Source organism: Hypomesus transpacificus, chromosome 17 (assembly GCF_021917145.1).
Source record: "Hypomesus transpacificus isolate Combined female chromosome 17, fHypTra1, whole genome shotgun sequence".
Classification (NCBI taxonomy): Eukaryota; Metazoa; Chordata; class Actinopteri; order Osmeriformes; family Osmeridae; genus Hypomesus; species Hypomesus transpacificus.
The window spans coordinates 3,399,371-3,419,163 of record NC_061076.1 but is presented as its reverse complement, the minus strand read 5'-3'; the positions used below and the strand labels follow the sequence as shown (position 1 = coordinate 3,419,163).

The window sequence follows — 19,793 nt, the reverse complement described above, 5'->3', positions numbered from 1 at the left end:
GGTAAATCTACTGGTCACTACTTTATATGTGGACAGGATGTCACATAATAATAATGAAATGATTGAAAAAGTAAGGGTATAGGTAGTTGAGAATGAGAGATGTCCATTTTTTCCCATAGTCTGTGTACTGTGCAGTATTGTGCTTGAGATGAGGCAGAAACAACTATCTTTAAAACATACTGGAGCGCCACACTGCGGCGACTAAACCCCTTGAATAGTTAAGTATGATTGTTCCAATGTTTTACATGATGAGTTATGTCATCGTGTCAATTAATTTGTTGCCAAACAGAAGCATGGTAAAGCTGTAAAAAGTTATTCTCGCTTAACCAACCACAAAGCCAAACAAACATATAAATGTGTCAACATTGCTGCAGCAGAGGGCGTCATTTTCTTTTTGCTCAGAATTGTAACTGTTTCCGCCCAACTCCGTTTACATTTTCCAAGATGACGGATCCTACGTCGCCAGAGGATCACTGGAACAAAGTGAGCAGACAGTTATTGAGCTGAAATTCTTTTGATTGCTACAAAAGCAATTAATTTGAACATAAAATACGATGCCAGCAACAACGGTGTTATGTGACATTTGGATATCAAATGTAATCCCCAGTTTAATTAGCTAGTGCTATCTGACTGAGCTCGTTAGCTAGTCAGTGGCTAACAATGCTAACCACATAGTATCGTGTTGTTATGATCCAATTTGATCGCCGGTGAACGTCTTTACTCCATGTTTGTTGAGGGCTGAAGGCAAGCCACTTTCGTTAAGTAATGTGTTACGTGTAGTTGGTCCACATCATTAGTGCCAGAAGACCCTAGGTGGAGGGGGGAGCATTGACATCATTGATGTTCCAAGTCTGCCCCCGCCCATATTGTTATAAACAAAAAACAAGTCCAGCAAGTCTGACTAGTAGTTGACTCGTAGCTGACTAGCTGTTGATGCGCACATTGTAGACAAGTGCATAGACTTCATTCTATTAATCTCATGTGAACCTTCATCCTTTCCACTCTTGTATCCTCTCTCTTCTTTACAACTTTGGCTGTTACTTAACTTGTTATGGCTGACCAGACGGACGGGGCTTTCAGTGACAACGGATTTGAACCCAGTAAGTGGCCAACCTTAGTTTTAACGCAATTCTTTGTGTTTACGCGTGCGTGCTGTCATCGAATCCTGATACAATGTGTGTGTTTAGGGATTATATGTGGTGATGATTACCCAACTATTCCAGAAAGGTAAAATTCGTATGACACAGTCGAAATTATGTCTCCTCAAATTTCTCTTTTTTTTTAGATTTCTTGGAGAATGCAAGAAAAGGTTCTCTGGTTTCCAGGGCAAACAGCATTGGTTCAACAAGTGCCTCCTCTGTGCCAAATACAGGTATCATAGCACTAGAATTCAAAATGATTGTTCGAGCTGTTTTTAAACATTGGTTAGTCTATATCCTTCAAAAAAGCTTTATTGTACTGTCACATCCAGGCCTTTCCAGCTAACCCAATTCCATTTGCTCATTGCCATGCTACCACAGCGATAAGATGTTTAGTGTAAAGATGAGACCATCTTTGCAGCTCAGACTTAAACACCATCTCTCCCTCTTTCACCCTCTCCCTCTCTTATCAGATGATGAAGACAGTGACTACAGACACGAGACCACCTTTAAGGAGTCATATAAAGATCGACGCAGGCAGGCACACACACAGGCGGAACAGAAACGCAGGGACGCCATCAAGGTTGGGCTGGACAGAGAGGGACTGGACACAACAAGGGGATGTTCCTTCTGTGATTTCGTTAGTGATAACCTGCCCTCAATTTCTGTGTTTGACTCCCAGAAAGGGTACGATGATCTCCAGTCAATAGTGCCTACCTGTCAACAGCAGTCTGACTTAGGGACACAGAAGATCAGCAAGGCTACGGTCCTGCAAAAAAGTAAGACGATCTCCAACATACTGATCCCTCTGAAAACCACTGCTGGCACCTTCTAAGGCTGTCATGCTGTTTTGTTCTTCCTGTATTGTGAGGTCATCCAGGAGGTGCCACACAGATACTGGGTTTTAAAACAGCTTAATCAATATCAGTGAACAATGCCATTAGACTTTTGACATGTCAAGACTTTTGATGCCAAGGAGGAGTGTAAATTATATTCTCGGATTGGGAACCACCCTTTGGCTGTAATGTTTTTGAAGAGGCAAGCAATCCCTGACTGTTTGGTTCTGTGTTCCCTGTAGCGATTGACTACATACAGTTTCTGCACAAGGAGAAGAAGAAGCAGGAGGAGGAAGTGTCCACGCTGAGGAAGGAAGTGATGGCGCTGAAGATCATGAAAACGTAAGACGTGACACTGGTCTCTGCCCTGTTTTAATACAGTCATAGACCATTTACTCACCATATTTACTACATTATATTCACAATGTAGGTATATTGTAAGATTATAGTACTCTCGTTGCAATTGTTCTGTGATAGAGTGGTGTGGTAGGTGTTGCTTGAAGCTCCGGGTGTGTTGCAGGAACTATGAGCACATAGTGAAAGCTCACCAGAACAACCCCCAGCAGGGTGAAGAGCAGGTGTCGGACCAGATCAAGTTCAGCATCTTCCAGAGCATCATGGACTCGCTGTTCCAGTCATTCAGCAGCTCTGTGTCTGTGAGCAGCTTCCAGGAGCTCTCTGCCTGCACCTTCAGCTGGATCGAGGAATACTGCAAACCCCAGGTAACGCACATACAGCACTCATGCGGTGAAATCCTCACGGTTAAGAAAATGTTTTCCAAGCGCATTTAGTTGGTGGTCATTGCTCGTGTTGGAGTTGTACCTCTGCAGAGCCAGCATTGATATGAATGGACAGTCATCGTGTCGTAAGGTGTGCTGATTTGGATCCATGTTTGTGTTTTGTCCTTGACCAGATTCTGAGAGACTTTGTGGTGGGAGTGCTTCGACAGCTAAATGGACAGTTGTACTGAAGCCGACACAGTGCAGCTTTAGGACTGGGATGTTGTCAGAGACTGGGCCAGGGTCAGGGCCCAGCTCTGTCCCCTCAGGGTGAGGGAAAGAGAAACCTGTAGCATCAGTTTCCCTTCTCCCTTGTAAGCCTTTATAATATTCACATATTTAAGTCACTGTCAACTCTATTGAAGCAGAGATCGGCAGCTCTTGTCCTGTGATGTCATGCATTTAGTCTATGAATGGTCTGTTCTGTGGAAGGCCCATACCGTTACTCATCTAAGGTTTGTGGGTTTGTTAGACTGGTGTAATCGCACAAGGAAAATCATTATTATTGTTTGTGACTAAGCAATTTTCTGTTAAGTTTATGAATAAATAGAAAATTATATCTGTAATAATTGAAAGAATTCTTAATGGGTAAGTCTAGCCATGTGGAACACATATTAGATGTGCATTTTCAGTGTTCATTATGAGCGCAAGTCTTTGGTCCAGATCCATGTTTGATTTGTAATTGGTTTCTCCAGACTATGGCTTGGATGCAGTTCAACTTGTAGAACACTTGAGTATGAGTTGCATTTGCTCTTGTCCATAATACTCGAAGGTTCATGTGTGGAATGTGTTGTCTTGTGTATAAACTACTATGTGCAGGTGTTAGAGTTGCATAGAAGACAGGTCCTTTTGTATAAAAAATATTTTTACTTTGTGCTTTTAAAATTTAAAATGCAACAGCATGCAAAGCTGTTCCCATATTTTGTTAGCCTTTAGTTCCCTTTTGGGTTACAAGAGTTCATATTTTAGACAACGAAGCTGAATAATTTTTAAAGACATTTTCAGGAATAAGCCATCTTTGCTGACTGCTGAAGTTTAAATCTAAAATGTGCAAGTTTTTGTTACGTGGAGTGTAGTCCAGATTCAGGTCTCCTTTATGAAAGTGCCTTTGACATTGATTAGAACTTTTGACATTTACTTTCTGTATCAAACTATCATAGTAATAGCTAACCGAAAACGTCAACCTCAGTCCAAATTCAATTAAAAAGTGGACACAATTATTTGAATGTTTTGTTTGTCACAAATGTGATTGCTGTTATCGATGTTGTACATTTTTAAATATAGACCTCAATTACAACTTTTCATTCTTTTCATAACACAAATACAACATGATTTGATGAAATTGCCATTATATCTGCATTAGCAGATACATTGTACAATTTCAGTTTGTAGTTTTCAATAGGATAATATAAAAACCAAACTCAAACATTGAAGAATGTAAGAAAAATAATAATTTGATCTGGCTAAAGATACTTTGTACCGACCATGTAGGGCAACCAAACAACTGTGAATGGTCCATTTGTGAACTTAAGTCTTTAAAAAGGGATGATTCTGTTGTTGTGTGGTGATTATTATCATGGTATGAATAAATCAGGTCTAATGTTGTTACAATGTTCTATGCACGGATAAAAGAAATTGAGCTATTTTTGTATGAATGATTTTGAATAGCAAAATAAACAATGTTCAAAGTATATATACAGAGTTGCTGCTGGTTTCAGTAAGTCACATTTAAGACCTGTGTCCTTTGATCTGTCCTTTGGCATTTAGTAGTGTCACAAGGGCAATTACACCGTCTTGTAGAAAGTAACTTTGTAGGAAACCTCTGTGGCTCAGTGGGTAAGCATGTGTACCATCGAGTCTACTGCCAAATACGGTACCCCTTGTCTAAATCTCTCTCAAACCAATTGATAATTCACTTAACTGATATCTGTTAAGTAATATATGTCATTTCCAAGTGTATAGAAGGGGGACCCCGTGGTTTAGTGGGTTGAGAACAAGGGCCTACACCACAACAACCTGGGTACAAAACCAGCACAGAGCGTAGTGCCAAACACATCTGTGACATCCGTGGGCCAGATCCCTGTAACCGCATCACACTCCCTGACTGTCCAGATCCCCTCTCCCAACTGTCTTTCCAGGTACCCAACTGTCCCACCAGGAAAGGCTTAACCAAGAGTCTAAAAATAAATGTATGTTTTATCTGTTTTTTTTGTAAATCAAGTTTTATTTATAAGTCGAAGAGTAAAAATTGAGTTGGATGATCCTTCAGCCTGATTTGAACACAAGACCCCTCACACACTAGCCCACATCCTTAACCACTGAGTTATCAGGGGTCATAACAATCTCCACTCAACATTTACATTTGACATTGAACTATCTAGTTGTAACAATCTGCAGAGTTAAGGTGTCAGAAAACCAGAAGAAAGCAGGGCTTCCCTGTTAGCTCACTGAGCATGCACTGGTATGAATGCTCTTTCAGACATGCTGGGGCAGTACCGCATCAGCCTGGGTTCTCTTTTAAATTGTTGATTTTAACGTAAAAGTTACATTGTGGTCATGTGAGATGTGGGACTTCACCTTCACACAGTTTCATAAATATCGTCTCTCTCCTCTCCACCAAACACTTAGTGCAAATTATACAATGATAATCAGGGGGTCAGCTTCTTCTCCAGGGCGTAAAGTAATATTTACGATCAAAGGTAAGAACAATATATAAATGTATCGACACCCGACCCGTTGTTTTTACCAAGCACCTCTGTAATTTGAACCCTGGACTCAAGAGCTCTGCTTTGTAGGCTACGACTCAATACTTTTTTGCTACTTTGTAATAACTTCTGCGGCCAGCTTTTTGGAAATAAATGAGGGTATAATCTTTTTAGACTTTCCAAAACCCCGCGGGAACCATGATATATGTTTATAAAAACTTTATTACAAATCATACTTTCGCTTAACATCTTCAGGAAACAAACAAAAGTATATACACTGATGAGTCACCATCAAAACACAAAATAAATATGACTTTCTAAAGAGCGACATTAAAGAAACTGGAGCAACTAGAAACATCCATATTCTCTCATGTATTTGGCACAGCCACCTTGCAGTCCTCATCAGTCTCCACGCCAGCTTCTTCCTGAAAATACAGAAGACTTAATGCCAAACACAACATAAAAACATACTTATGAAGAAATTTCGAGAAATATCTTTAAGATCAAAAAACTTTGGTCTATTTCTGAGTGGTCTGAATACTTGCCAGGAACTGCTTCTTGCTCTTAGGGTACCCCTCTAAGATGGCAGAAATCATGTCGGATGCCTGGCAGAGGCAAAGAGTAGGGTAAGTTGAATCACATACATGTTCCTTAAATCCCTTACATCTTCCTGGCTCTCAATCAGAACACATTGCTGTTAGAAGAGAAGACTGGTACAGATTATGCAAAGTCTTATCAGTCGGTGTTTCTTCTAAGTGATACACGTGCTCAAATAGGTAAGACAATATGTCACCAGTCTCTTCCTCTTTTTCCATTCCTTCACATAGAGATTCCTGTCTTTGTAAACCTGAGGAGAAATATAAGTGAAATAAAACCATTAATAATAAAATAATAAAATAGTCCTATATCTTGTAATAAACGGTACATTAAATACATGTCACACTGTCAAATATGAATGGTGCCACCTTCTCTTTCTCTTCTGGAGTGATGTGATTTGTGGCTGATTTGATTTTTTCCAGGCGTTCGCGATACCCTGAACACTCAGCTTTGAGTTGCTGGATCTCTGACATCATATCTGCTGTAGTTAGTGAGCTGTTGAGCTGCTTGAGCTCTGTGATCACAAAACAATAATGTGATATATTAGTGACATGGAATCAACATGGGTCTTGTGTATATGTATGAACTGCTGTGTGTATTTGTTCGGATCCAACCCTGCCCACCTGTTTCTAGCTGTCTGCAGTCTTGAGTGACAGCCTGCACCTTGGTGCTGAGCTCAGACACCTGTGAGTCCATAGCTTTCAGGTCTGTTTCACTCACCTCTGTAAACTGGGCCTGGAGGTGTAACAAGTTATCTGTATGGTCATTAAACATAGGGATATGGCATGCAAGTATTGACAACAACAACAAAAATACTTTGAGTATTGTGGTCAACTAGTTGCTTATTTACAATGAATATTTTATCTTGTCGCCCTTGTCTCGTAATCAGTGACTCACTTGATCTGCAAAATAGATCTTTTGCTTGCCATATATCTTCTCTTTGATTTTACCCTCTTGAGCCAACTGTTCCAAGGCTTTAACCACCGCCTATAAGGAATAGTATTTTGTGATTTTTGTATCAAGCCACCTGTGCTTCGAATTATTATGGTGACACAAACATGATATATACGCACCGTCTTTCCTAGTCCATGCTGCTTTTGCAAGTTGCCGAATACATCTTGGGCACTGTACGGGCGATTCTTCTCATTTAAATAGTCAAGAATGAGGGCCATACCTGAGTAACAAACACAATTAAATAGAAATACCTGTCAATTCATTCATTTGCCATCTCCTGTGTACGATAGCTAGCTAGCTGGCGACCTGATTTCAACGTCATTGGTATAGTAGTGTCAACTTATCTAGTGTCAATACTATTTTGGCTAGATCCATTACTGTACCAGTCATGTAGTAGATGATGGCATCTTTAATGTCATTTACATACCTACGTTATCTTTTTTGCTCATTGTTTTGGTGTATAAGTGGGTATAATAAGGACGAGTAACTTTCAGCTCCAAATTTTACAGCTAGCTACTAGCTGTTTGTACCATTGGTTTGTACTTTCCGCACGCCGACGTGAAGACACGCCTCGTTGACGTAATTACCAAAACAAAAGGTCTGTGTTCAACACCTTCCATTCTGCGCAACATTTGTGCCAACAGGTCAAGGGAGACGAATCAACCTGCCTTCACTCTTAAAATAAAGAAACGGACAATAAAACCATTAATTAAAAAAAAATTACGGCACAATTAAAATATGTCAAACCCAATATACAATCAGACCTGTTTATTTAATACAATTTGCACATCAAAACATATCAAAACCAATTACAGAGGAAAATACACTACTGTCATATGCCATTATATTGAATACTAAATTTGAGGAAACAGGCCCTGTTCATGGGTTGACATCTTGTTTACACAAACTCCAACTCAAGGAAAACTACTTAAAATCCATCAAATTCAATCTTAAAAAATAATAGCCTTGTTGGTAGATTTGGGCCAACTTCATTTAAAGGGGTAGCCAGCAGTTCTACCTATTGTAAGTAAATCTCCTACAGTCAACGTTCTCTATACAACAACACAAATAACGTAATTGAGCAATTTTTCTTTTCAATAAAAGTCGGCTTTCACTTTGTTACAGCTATTTTTGCAAGCCCTAATGTCACCAGTTGAATGAAAAATGATTCCTGTTAGCATTTTTCTCATGAAATTATAACATCAGAATAAGGAGGAGCGTTTTGTCTGCCCATCACAGCAAACTCAGTTCAACCTGCACAAAGAACCTAATATCCTGCAAACTAAATGTGAAAGACAAGCATGTTTCATCTTGAACATATTTGCACTTTTAGGAAGGCTATCAAGTAGAGTTTTGTATACCAGCATTGTTTTCATCAATCAATGTAAACATGGCTTCCTGATGTTTTTCTAAACATTTTATAAAACATTTACATAATAAACATAAAACATTTTATAAATGTGATACATGCAGCATGATTTCATAAACAATGTCTAAACTTCAACAGATTGTTTGATTGGTGTTAGCATAGCGAGTCAGTGGCTAAGCAACCCAGGGCAAGAAGCAAGTCAAACCAACACATGGACAGAGGAGGAGACAAGCTGTGGAGGCAAAGAAAAATGACGGTTTCTGTCAGAAAATCAATCAAATGAGTTCATCCAAGGAGCTTTTGGGGAATATCCCATTTTTTCCCCAGCAGTCTACAAACCCCCCACACTGCTGAATCCATGGTGTTTCCCAACCATACAACACACCTAAACTACTACACGGATATTGCTAGAACACTTTAGCTTAACACCTAAACTACTAAACAACAGGAATGTTATATTTGGTCCCAAATTCAAAAGCCCTGTGTGTTTTGGCCTCCGGACAGAAAAAGGGAGATGAAGATTGATGGTTTTGTTCTTGTGAGTGGTCATCCAAATACATTTATTACTTACAGGGGAGTAGTCACAACACATTTGGTGAATAGTTCAGTAATGCTGGTTTATGATGCTGGTCTGGGTTTGTAGTAGAAACGTTGAATTAAGTCATGTTTCTTTACTAGATGTGAAATAAGTAATTATGCATCCTATAAAAAAATTATTCAAGGTGGTGTATACATTTCATGAATGCTGGTGGACAATACTTTTTGACAATATTTCATATTGCTCAGCCTACAAAACAAGGGTTTTCAGGATGAAGGTGGCTATAGATAGAGTCAGACCGTACACATATAAAAACAAAGAAATTAGAGGTACTTCACAGTGATATCAACTGAATCAGAAGTCTGATTGCTAGAATCTAGAATCTCTCTCTCCCCCCCCTACCACACACACACGCATACGTAAAGGTTCCACACACACACACACACACACACACACACACACACACACACACACACACACACACACACACACACACACACACACACACACACACACACACACACACACACACACACACACAGCTCACTGTGGCTTCCCCAGTAGATTGGACAAGAAGCTGGAGCCCTGGTTCATCTGCTGACCCCCACCCTGCCCTCCTCCCCGTCCTCCTCCCGCACCCCCCAACGGATCCATCTGGTTCAGCTCAGACTGATCCAGCATTTCAAAGTCCTCCACATCCCAGTCCGTGTCCAGCTCAGTGCTCGACTGCTTGCGGTGGGCCCGCTGGGCCGCAGCTCTGGGCTTGCTCTCTCTGCGCCGGGTAGCAGGAGGGCGAGGCTGCAAGGCTCCGGCCAGCGCTGCCTGGATCATGTTGCTCGCTATGACCCCAGCAAGGTCGTCTGCGAAGGTGGAGGCGGGAGGCAGGCCGCTGAGGGACAGTTCGGCGTCCAGGTCTTCCTGGTCGGAGTCCAGATGGGAGTCCAGATCCAGCAGGGCCCCTCGGGCACCGGCCATGCCCAGACTGGGCAGGCCGATGCTGGTGTCGTCGTCATCCTCCATCAGGGTGGCTTCTGGGTTGATCGAGGGGAAGTCATGGAGATCTCGGGCAAAAGACTCCTCTGCGTCACTGTGTCTGTCCAGGTCTGAGGATTGGAGAGTTAAGAGAGTGGGTGTTTATGTTACGTTAGCCAGCAGGGTTCATGTCAAACGTTGGGGTTCCAGAGAGAAAGGTCCCGTGTTTGTGTGCGCCTCACCCTCCGAGCCCTCGGTGAGTGGGGTCTGGCCCCGGGACAGGTTGAAGGTCCCGTTGTCTGTGTAGGAGACCTCAGCGTCCGAATGCTCAGAGTCGGTCAGCGCCAGTTCTTTGGCCGCTACAGCATCGTCAAACTGAAACGGACAACACACACACAGCTGCTTAAACATATTCATTTCTACACAATCCTCCACTTTGCTCCAACTCAGAGGTCTTGCTAATTCAATCTCTAAAAGGTTTCCATTATTTGTACTATAAACAGCTCAGGGACTAGGAAACTCACAGCCATCACTCCATCAAACAGTTAAAGGAAACCTTTGAAACAGTGACTACAGTTCTTGAGTAGGCAGAGTGTAATATAAAGCAGGTGAATTACAGTAGGGCAGAAAGCAGCCAGCTCCTCTTCGCTGTCACTGGCGTCCCCTGAGGCTGCACTGCGGATGGACTTGCGTAGGACTGCAAACCAAACACACCCAGACAAGTTTAAGGTTAGCGTCACTGAGGCACCAGCCCAGCTATTCCCATGAGTCCGGCAGGGCAAGGAGAGATTAAGTTGCCACTGCTCCCAGGCTGACATGCCAGTGCCAGAATGTAGGGTACTTTGGTATCCGATGGGAGATTACACTGCACAATACCAAACCGGCAAGACACACACAGGTCTGTAGACCTTTCCTCAAGAGCACGGAAAAGGAAAAATCTGTTTCAAAGACGACGACGGGCTACAATGACACAAAACTCGATCGACACAGACATCCAGGTTTGTACCCACACTGATTGTCGATGGGCTTTGTCATCATGTAGCCGCTGACGCTGAAGTCCAGCCGCTGCAGGACTGGCTCCAGCTTCACACACACACGCTGCACGACCCTGTGATACGCTGCAAGAGGGGCCAGCAGCACGGCCAGCACTGCAGGCGGACAGGGAGAGGAACTCATTACTACAGCGCAACACAGCAGAGCGGAACCCCCCTCAACACTGGAATCAACTGACGCCGAGTCTTCCGTGTCATACTGTAACCAGCGTAGGGAATAGCATCGTTTGTTGGTTGTGTGGGAATACAGTTTGAAACTCATGCCCATGACTACACCGTTCAGTGCAGAGGAAGACAGAGAGGCGAGGCTGCTCGGGTCGTGTACGAGCTGCTGTTGAGTGCTGCACACGTCACGTCAATACACCTGGCAGGGCCTCCCTCCCTGGCTCACTCGCCCGACTAGAAGTAAGGAGATTAGCCAGCGCTCTCCCTCTCCCCTATTTCTCTCTCTCAGTCTCCCTCTCTCTCTCTTTGTCTCTACCTGTCTCTCTCTCTCTGCCTGTCTCTCTCCCTCTCCTCCTGTCTCTCTCCCTCTCTCGCTGTCTGACCTCCTTAGCTTGCTCACCCTCCCTCCCTGACTGACTGTAATCACCTCACAGACTGGTACCAGGGCCCCCCACAGATCACGTTTAACCACCCTATGCATTTTTAAATACGGGGAGTCAGACTGAGTTTCCCTGCTGCATGGGAGCTCTGAGTAGGGCTCGGGTTAGGGACAGGTGGAGCAGGGCTCTGGCCTGTACTCACCGGCAGAGTAAGAGAGCACCAGTCCGGGGATGTAGCGGCCCACAAAGGCCAGGCAGGAGAAGACACCACAGGTCAGGAAACAGAACTGAGCACCACACGGGACCAAGCAGACAAAGAGCAAGAGGTCAGACAGAGGGCCTTCACCGTACTCGTAAACAGACGGGGGATCATCGATTTGTTTGGCGGGTCGAACATGCCGTGGCGTCAGATAATGAGAACTGAAGCAGGCCAGTACACAGGGAGTGCGAAGATCACACGGGTCGCCGGGCCTCACCTTTGCAGGGTTGCGTTGCTTGAACAGCACAACGCTTGAAGCGAAAGCCAATCCGGAGACCCAGACCTCAGCCATGTGATGGCAGAGCTCCGGGACACTGACGACCCCAGGCTGCACCAGGCCCCAGCTGAACACAACAACAACAACCACTGTATCAAACCTCTGGAAACACGGCCTGAATTGAGAATGGGAATGATTGAAATACATACCTTTCATTTTCAGATTCATCTTGTTTTTTGACTGCGGGAGAAAAGGAAACGATAAGGTTGACAAAGAGGCAGCAGTTCGTTAGTACCTCACAGTAGTAACCAGATCCACCATCTCGCGTAGTTAATTTAACGAACAGCAATCATTACTAGACAAGAATATAAAGTGCATAATGTGCCAAAGCTTCAGATATATACGGCCACATAATATAATGTACTTAAATCACTTATAATACTCTTTCACACCACCTCGGATCTCAGGCCAGATCTTATTCCTCCAGACATCCACACAGACAGCCACCACCAGACCAGAGGCCAGCAGGAAGACCACACGCAGTGAGGACAGGGCAAAGAACCTGGAAGAGAGACGACAGCATTTGTAAAGGACGTGTCAAATGAAATGACTCCATAAAAGATGATTTAGAGGCTAGCAGCAGGTGATAGGTAGTGGCCCACTTGTTAAGGCAAACCGCTACTCAGGATTCAATGGAAAAGACAGCTGTCGTCCACCATTGTCTAGGTGTCAGGAACACCCTTTGTGGACGGTTATGCAGTTGGCAGTTACGCAGAAAAACGAAACAAAACCTGAGTCGTGTGTCATTCTCTATCTCTGTGTGAAGGACTGGGTGTGTTTGTCTTGTAGTAGTTAAGTGTGCTGATAACAGCCTCATCAGTTTCATTTCACAACTCCTACCAAAAATTTGACCAGCGTGTTGCAGGCTCGTTTGTGATTATTTTGTAAAGGATTTATTGAACAGCTAATTGTTGCCCTAATGCCCAAGGATTATGGTCGACATGGTTAGAGACTGTTAGGATAAAGCTACACAAAGCCATGCATGTCTGCTGGCTAATCACTTCATTACAGGTTAGACAAGCTACAATTGTATTTGTTGACCAGCACTTGACAGGTACTTGATAGACACCTTCCCAATACTACAATCCCGGTCCAACATGCGTGGGACACATGGAACTCTTGGCAGATACTTGTCTACTGTGTGTGTACTGAAGCACAAGTAAAGGGGAGAGAAAACTGAGGGGCTGAAATGCTTAGTGGACTAATCGAATAAAGGCTGCATGCCTGAACTGGATGAACGGGCCTGTTGGACTCTCTCTCTCTCTCCCTCCCTCTCTGTATATCTCTCTCTATGTTTGTCTCTCTCTCCCTCCCTCTCTCTCCCTCCGGCTTCAGGTCAACCACTGCACCGCCAAACACAACACACAAATGGTCACTAAGGAGTCAGTTGACGGATTTTACAAGGTTGTCCCACATCTTACAAATGCTGGGGAGTTATGGTGACTTGATGAAGGTTTCAGTAGGAAGATTATGATTCTGTTTGTATGGCAAGTGCAGGACAGTATTGACCTGCCTGTCAAAAGTCAATAATACTCCTGAGTTTAATTAATTGGAACGTATTGGAACATGCAATCTGAGTGTTGCCCTGTCTGTGCTACTTATAAATAATCATCAATTAGCTGAAGCAAGGCAGTCAACGACAATTCTGGATGTTTGCTTCACCGTCTTTGACATAGTTTATTACGAACAACCCATTGATGTGCTGCAGTCATAGGTGGCATTCATCGTTAGTGAATTATGCATGGCCTGTCATGTCCAATTAAGTATTCTTGCAAATGGGGATTAGTAAACCTATTCAACAAACAATAAGAACATACATTTTACTAAGATGAAGATGAATGGTATGTCCATAGAATGCGAAGGTATCTCCGTAGAAGTAAAACGTTTCTGTACCAAGCATGTATGGGCAGCGGTAGACACATGCTGGATTCCTGTTCTACAAACATATCTGACATAATATAACCGTAGTCAACAACTCACCAAAACACAAAGTTGACCACTGCGAACAGTAAAACGCTTTGAAATGGTCTTTCCCACACCAGGACGGACTGCAGGTAAGTCAGCACAGGCTCAAACGGCCCCAACCTCTCTTGCAGTGAGGCTTTGACAAGCCGCACCTGGCTATCTCTTTCGCTGGAATATGGTCGACTCCGCAATCCAGTATTACTCGAACCATGCTTTACTGAACATTCTCCCTTGGTTCCATCTCCTGCACCACCTGTGTGCGCCATTTTAGCGTCTCACGTTGATAAAAATGAAGCCTGTAAAAATAATAGGTTGTCGGTCATAAAAGACAGCTAGCTAGCTGTCTTCAACAACACTGCACAAGCTAGCTTGCTATTAGCAAGGACCTGTTATTCGCAAACCGTGCATTGTATCGTTGAGCCAAGTCAATGTCAATGATCATGTCCAAGCTATTCAAGTCTGCTTTTTACCTCATATCAATCTTAAAGTTAGGATACAACCCTTACATTCAGCAAAATTTTACCAATTTGTCAAATGAGTTGACACCTACTTGGCTACTTGGTCATGGTTGAAGAAAATGATTGTGCTATGTGTTGACAATATGGCGTCACTTCAGACAGCTGGCTATTTTTTCCCCAAGGTTAGGTTAACTCGTTTTAGTATAATCTGGTCATTGGTTGTCATGTGGCCGGCGTCTGGTGCTCAAGAATCAAACTCCAACGTCTGCTCGGCGTTGATGCGGGGCACGATTATATAAATTAATGCGAATAAATTAATGCGATATGAGTGCACCCTTAAATTGAACATTTACTTTACCTTTTCAGCGACTTTAGCTACAAGTGATGGAACATTTCATGGATTAATACACACTATTGTATTGACTAGGCTTAATTGTATTAAGTAAGGCCATTTTATTTAATTGATTATTATGCGAATCTATCTAACATGGCAATGCAAACATAGCATCACCATGTTATTCAAATATCAATAACGCCTCTACGAATTGCATAAAAAAATTGCACGTTAATTTCGTCAGTAATTTAAAACAGTAAAAACATGAACGCTTACACCTTTCAGGATATAAATATTCGAGTGGTAGTTTTATAGAAGCCGCTGCACAAATCTGGCGCAATTGTGAACTCCAAACATGCGAATCTCAGTTCGCGCGTGGTGTGCTTCCGGTTTGCCATTAGTCGTTGGTGACTGTACTGCAGTATTTGTGTTGTTACCAAGCGGGAAGCAAACCAGGGAAGGGGTGGATAGTTGCGTCTTTCTATTTCGAGGACGATCAGTGTAAAGGGCAACATGCCACGAGAAATTATAACACTTCAACTTGGACAATGTGGAAACCAAAGTAAGGCCATGTCTTGCTACTGCTAGCTTTGGTTTACGTTAGTCCGCTATGTTTGGCTAACTGGCTACTAGTACTGCTTATGTGTCTAACTTGTTCGCTGGATAGTTCTAACTTTGCTAGATAATGTGTTGTTTTCTCTTGCAGTTGGTTTTGAGTTTTGGAAGCAACTATGTGCAGAACATGGTATCAGTCCAGAGGGCATTGTGGAAGAATTTGCAACTGAAGGCACTGACAGAAAAGACGTCTTCTTCTATCAGGTAGACAGTTAATGTTAGCTACTACTGATAACCACAACGGAACATTTCAGTCAGTGCACACAGTGCACTCGAACGAGGTAGCGATCTCTAGCCAGCCAGTTATATTACTAATCTAGAGTCGTTTTGACAACAGCAAACAATGTGCTGTAGCAACTACCAACCTGAGATGTCTTCCAAAGCTAATATGGTACAAACCTCTAGGGAAAGTGCTGGTAGTGTAGGCGACTGTACTATATTCAAATCCACCGGATGGCGCAGTTGTATTACATACATCAGCGGCACATATTTGAAGGACCATTCAACGGTTAAACTACGCTAATCATTACGGATTTGCGTTTTATAGAAACATGCATCCTAACCACTCTAATTCAACTGATAGGCTGATGATGAACACTATATCCCACGTGCTGTGCTATTGGATCTGGAGCCCAGAGTGATCCACTCCATCCTCAACTCCCCATATGCTAACCTGTACAACCCGGAGAATATATACCTGTCTGAGCATGGAGGAGGAGCCGGGAACAACTGGGCCAGCGGCTTCTCACAGGTGACTTCATGATAAGCATGGATCCTAATGTAAATGACTAGTAATGTAACACATCATAGTGGAGATGATTATCACCAAGAGGATATACTCGTTTGTCCTTCACTTAGATGTGCTTTTTTGTTGTTGAAGTCTTTGCATTCGCAAAGTGCAGATTGTATTTACACAATATAAACTACAATTTCAGTGTGATGTCAAATTAAGGGTTGGTCTTTTCCAGGGTGAGAAAATCCATGAAGAAATATTTGACATCATCGACCGAGAGGCTGACGGCAGTGACAGTTTGGAGGCAAGCCCGCTCTGTCTTCTCAATCCCTGATTGGTCCTTTTAATGTTGTAGGGGTTTTAGGGAGGGGTGTGGTGTGCAAGTGCACACATTTGGAGTGTGTGTGTAGCACGTACCCAGCAGTTCTGCTGTGGTGGGAAGTATTTTATCGTTCATTATAGAATGAGGAACTTGTTATTTCTAGACAAAAAAATCCTTCTGCCAGTCGCTTTCCTTAAAACAACAGTTCAGTTTCCATCCTGAGGTCTATACAATTTCTGTTGCCTGTTCTTGTCATTACCCTACATTATTATTTAGTGTGTGTGGGGAGAGAAACGGGGTGGCGGAACTGTGTGTGGGCAGGGTGTGTGGGGCAGGGTGTGTGGGCAGGCAGGGTGTGGGGCAGGGTGTGTGGGCAGGCAGGTGTGTGGGGCAGGGTGTGTGGGCAGGCAGGTGTGTGGGGCAGGGTGTGTGGGCAGGCAGGGTGTGGGGAAGGGTGTGTGGGCAGGCAGGTGTGTGGCAGGCAGGGTGTGGGGCAGGGTGTGTGGGCAGGCAGGTGTGTGGCAGGCAGGGTGTGTGGGGCAGGGTGTGTGGGGCAGGGTGTGTGGCAGGCAGGGTGTGTGGGGCAGGGTGTGTGGGGCAGGCAGGGTGTGTGGGGCAGGCAGGGTGTGTGGGGCAGGGTGTGTGGCAGGCAGGGTGTGTGGGGCAGGGTGTGTGGCAGGCAGGGTGTGACCGGCAGGGTGTGTGGTCAGGGTGTGGCGGCGGGCAGGGTGTGTGGGTGGGCAGGGTGTGTGGGCGGGCAGGGTGTGAGGTGATAATAGCTGGCCTGGAGAAGAGGACAGGTATTACAAGCCCGTCTAGGGGAGAGATGGCCTGTTTGTGGGGTGGGGCTCCCCTGCCACCTCCATGCTGTAAAAGAGGGGGAAAAAAGGGCTGGCTCACACACGCATGACGTGGCACCCAGCTGGAGCTATTAAACTGTACATTAACAGGTTTTTCCCCCCCTGTTGTAATAGGGGTTTGTCCTGTGTCATTCCATTGCTGGGGGAACTGGCTCCGGGCTTGGAAGTTACCTTTTGGAGAGGCTAAATGACAGGTGTGAATATTGAACTACACACACACATGGTACATCCATTTGAAATGCTAGTTTAAGATCAACAAGCAGTATGTTTGCTCTTATTCTTTGGCCTAGGGTGTGACTTTTTCTCTCTCTCTATGTCTCTCTATGTCTCTCTCTCTCGATGTCTCTTTCTCTCTCTCTCTCTATGTCTCTTTCTCTCTCTCTCTCTCTCTCTCTATGTCTCTCTCTCTCTCTATGTCTCTCTCTCTCTATGTCTGTCTCTCTCTCTCTATGTCTCTCTCTATGTCTCTCTCTCTATGTCTCTCTCTTTCTGATCCCTAGGTATCCTAAGAAGCTGGTGCAGACCTACTCTGTGTTCCCCAACCAGGATGAGATGAGCGACGTGGTTGTGCAGCCCTACAACTCCCTTCTGACACTGAAGAGGCTCACCCAGAATGCCGACTGTGTGGTGTGTGACAGATACATACAGTACACCCAAACACTCGCAGCTAGATTCATGTTGGCCCTGCAGTGACGCGGAGTGGTAGATAAACTTGGAATTCCTGGAAAAAGAAGATCACATTAGAGCCGGACATCAAATGCAGTTTTATAAGTTTTTTTTATATATAAATATGTTCTTTTTTTTACAGAAATGTCCTCTTGTGCCCTTGTCGTGAGAGACAGTCAGACAGAGGGACGTTTGTATAGCCTCTGAATTGTTACTTACATACCCCGTTCAAAACAAGTTCTCTAAACACTCATTATAAACCCATCCGTTTTCCTCGGGTCTCCAGCATGCTCCCTGCCTGGGAGCAGCAGCTCCTAGAAGAGAGGCAATAACTCACCTATTAAGGCCACAAGGCCAGTGGATCATTTTGACTTGGTAACGATCTGTGCTGGAACAGCTCATTTTGAGTGCTGTGCTGGGTAGGCTAATAAGGGGACAGCAAGTGAGTACCCGCGTCGAGGCATTACGTCTCCGAGTGATTCAATCTGCAGTCTTGGATTGATGCTTGTATTCGTCTGGAGATGCTCTTGACAGCCTAATAGTGTTTCCCCTCTAATATCAACTTCCTCCATGGGCTTGCACAAGGCCCTTAGGTCTATTGGGTTAGCCGGAGAGCTAATAGAATTTGCGGAAGAATTGGCGCCCCTGTTTGTGGGTGTACAGCGGTGCCTCCCTGTGCAGTCCCGACACAGCGGCACACTGTGCTCCATGGAGCTTACCCAGCAGGCCTGGGGGGCCCTGGGGGGGCCCTGGGAGGCTCTGGGAGGCTCTGGGAGGCTCTGGGAGGCTCTGGGAGGCTCTGGGGGGCTCTGGGGGGCCATGGGGGGCCCTGGGAGGCTCTGGGCTGATCACAGCCCACTGTTAACCTGCTCAGCTATGTGGCTCGTCCGTCCGGGCTCCCAGTCCCTCTGTGGGCCTCTCACGTCTGCCTTGATCATCATCTTCCTTCTCTCACACCCTCTTCTCCCTTGATTTGTATTGTGTGTGTGTGTGTCAGGTGGTGCTGGATAACACAGCTCTGAATCGCATCGCCACCGACAGACTGCACATTCAGAACCCCTCGTTCTCCCAGATCAACCAGCTGGTGAGTGATTGACAGCCGACTGCTCCCGTTGGCCCCTGGTGAGTGATTGACAGCCATCCCGTTGGCCCCTGCAGCAGTCCCCTCCCTGATTGGTCTCGCTAGGTCTTGTTTGCCGTCAAGCGTTGGGAAATTTCAGTGTAGGATTAACAAACTGGTCGGACAAGTCTCTTCCGTCACACTGAATCTCACTACCCTGTCATTTGGAATACAGGCAAACGTTGTGTGCTTTTTGTCAGCCCAAAGTCAGCTTCAGTCCGTCAGGCTGAGTGCTGAAGGCGGGATCCCCTCAACACTCATGGTCAAACTGAAAGATGCCTTCCCCTGACAGGTATCCACCATCATGTCTGCCAGCACAACCACGCTGCGCTACCCAGGGTACATGAACAACGACCTGATTGGCCTGATCGCCTCCCTCATCCCCACGCCCCGCCTCCACTTCCTCATGACCGGCTACACCCCGCTCACCACGGACCAATCGGTACGTCGTTTATTTTTTTCGTGACCCGGCTGACCTATTCCATACCATGTCTGTCCCAAGCTGTGGTGGACTAACTGATATTGGGCGTGCCCCTCTGCCCCTCCTCCTTACGCTCGCAGGTGGCCAGCGTGAGGAAGACCACCGTGCTGGATGTGATGAGGAGGCTCCTGCAGCCCAAGAACGTCATGGTGTCCACGGGCAGAGACCGGCAGACCAACCACTGCTACATCGCCATCCTCAACATCATCCAGGGAGA

At 44.8% G+C, this 19,793-nt stretch overlaps 4 protein-coding genes across 5 annotated transcripts in view; 2 read left to right on the top strand and 2 right to left on the bottom strand.

The window, feature by feature from the left end:
- The first annotated feature begins 410 nt into the window (after nucleotides 1–410).
- On the top strand, nucleotides 411–4,447 carry mlx (MAX dimerization protein MLX). Its single transcript, XM_047037826.1, has 8 exons — nucleotides 411–483; nucleotides 1,064–1,100; nucleotides 1,286–1,372; nucleotides 1,613–1,722; nucleotides 1,822–1,918; nucleotides 2,218–2,317; nucleotides 2,496–2,697; nucleotides 2,889–4,447. The coding sequence occupies exons 1-8, from the start codon at nucleotides 445–447 to the stop codon at nucleotides 2,943–2,945; spliced, it is 729 nt and encodes a 242-aa protein (XP_046893782.1). The 5' UTR covers nucleotides 411–444; the 3' UTR covers nucleotides 2,946–4,447.
- Nucleotides 4,448–5,663: 1,216 nt separating this feature from the next.
- On the bottom strand, nucleotides 5,664–7,558 carry LOC124479213 (PSMC3 interacting protein). The gene is made up of 8 exons (XM_047037832.1): nucleotides 7,438–7,558; nucleotides 7,130–7,230; nucleotides 6,954–7,043; nucleotides 6,680–6,791; nucleotides 6,425–6,570; nucleotides 6,253–6,306; nucleotides 6,005–6,064; nucleotides 5,664–5,884 (listed from the first exon to the last, which is right to left on the bottom strand). The coding sequence occupies exons 1-8, from the start codon at nucleotides 7,457–7,459 to the stop codon at nucleotides 5,828–5,830; spliced, it is 642 nt and encodes a 213-aa protein (XP_046893788.1). The 5' UTR covers nucleotides 7,460–7,558; the 3' UTR covers nucleotides 5,664–5,827.
- Nucleotides 7,559–7,763: 205 nt separating this feature from the next.
- retreg3 (reticulophagy regulator family member 3) lies at nucleotides 7,764–14,642 on the bottom strand. Of its 2 annotated transcripts, XM_047037817.1 has the most exons (10): nucleotides 14,538–14,642; nucleotides 14,003–14,283; nucleotides 12,418–12,524; nucleotides 12,172–12,202; nucleotides 11,963–12,089; nucleotides 11,689–11,773; nucleotides 10,900–11,037; nucleotides 10,507–10,586; nucleotides 10,132–10,264; nucleotides 7,764–10,020 (listed from the first exon to the last, which is right to left on the bottom strand). In XM_047037817.1, exons 2-10 carry the CDS (start codon nucleotides 14,251–14,253, stop codon nucleotides 9,461–9,463), a joined length of 1,512 nt encoding a protein of 503 aa, XP_046893773.1. In that variant the 5' UTR covers nucleotides 14,254–14,283; nucleotides 14,538–14,642; the 3' UTR covers nucleotides 7,764–9,460. The 2 variants fall into 2 exon arrangements, with proteins under 2 accessions (XP_046893773.1, XP_046893774.1); XM_047037818.1 differs by lacking the exon at nucleotides 14,538–14,642 and having other exon boundaries at nucleotides 14,003–14,536.
- Nucleotides 14,643–15,162: 520 nt separating this feature from the next.
- Nucleotides 15,163–19,793, top strand: part of tubg1 (tubulin, gamma 1) — a 6,147-nt gene continuing 1,516 nt past the window's right edge. Inside the window, exons 1-9 of the mRNA XM_047037820.1 lie at nucleotides 15,163–15,341; nucleotides 15,486–15,598; nucleotides 15,978–16,145; nucleotides 16,363–16,431; nucleotides 17,424–17,503; nucleotides 17,810–17,936; nucleotides 18,973–19,059; nucleotides 19,388–19,537; nucleotides 19,657–19,793. The exon at nucleotides 19,657–19,793 is cut by the window's right edge and continues 16 nt beyond it. Of these exons, the coding sequence (XP_046893776.1) occupies nucleotides 15,293–15,341; nucleotides 15,486–15,598; nucleotides 15,978–16,145; nucleotides 16,363–16,431; nucleotides 17,424–17,503; nucleotides 17,810–17,936; nucleotides 18,973–19,059; nucleotides 19,388–19,537; nucleotides 19,657–19,793 (980 nt within the window). The 5' untranslated portion in view covers nucleotides 15,163–15,292. The remainder of the gene's footprint in view (nucleotides 15,342–15,485; nucleotides 15,599–15,977; nucleotides 16,146–16,362; nucleotides 16,432–17,423; nucleotides 17,504–17,809; nucleotides 17,937–18,972; nucleotides 19,060–19,387; nucleotides 19,538–19,656) is intronic.

Excerpts from the sequence above, each read along its gene's own strand:
- LOC124479213 (XM_047037832.1), bottom strand. The coding sequence starts at position 7,459 with ATGAGCAAAAAAGATAACGTAG. Across the intron at positions 6,307-6,424 it reads CTCCAGAAGAGAAAGAGAAG|GTTTACAAAGACAGGAATCT; the intron begins GTGGCACCATTC and ends ATTTCTCCTCAG. Across the intron at positions 5,885-6,004 it reads AGAGCAAGAAGCAGTTCCTG|GAAGAAGCTGGCGTGGAGAC; the intron begins GCAAGTATTCAG and ends CTGTATTTTCAG.
- retreg3 (XM_047037817.1), bottom strand. The coding sequence starts at position 14,253 with ATGGCGCACACAGGTGGTGCAGGAGATGGAACCAAGGGAGAATGTTCA. Across the intron at positions 12,203-12,417 it reads GATCTGGCCTGAGATCCGAG|TCAAAAAACAAGATGAATCT; the intron begins GTGGTGTGAAAG and ends TTTCTCCCGCAG. Across the intron at positions 10,587-10,899 it reads AAAGCCCATCGACAATCAGT|TCCTACGCAAGTCCATCCGC; the intron begins GTGGGTACAAAC and ends TTTGGTTTGCAG.
- mlx (XM_047037826.1), top strand. The coding sequence starts at position 445 with ATGACGGATCCTACGTCGCCAGAGGATCACTGGAACAAA. Across the intron at positions 2,318-2,495 it reads GCGCTGAAGATCATGAAAAC|GAACTATGAGCACATAGTGA; the intron begins GTAAGACGTGAC and ends GGTGTGTTGCAG. Across the intron at positions 2,698-2,888 it reads AGGAATACTGCAAACCCCAG|ATTCTGAGAGACTTTGTGGT; the intron begins GTAACGCACATA and ends GTCCTTGACCAG.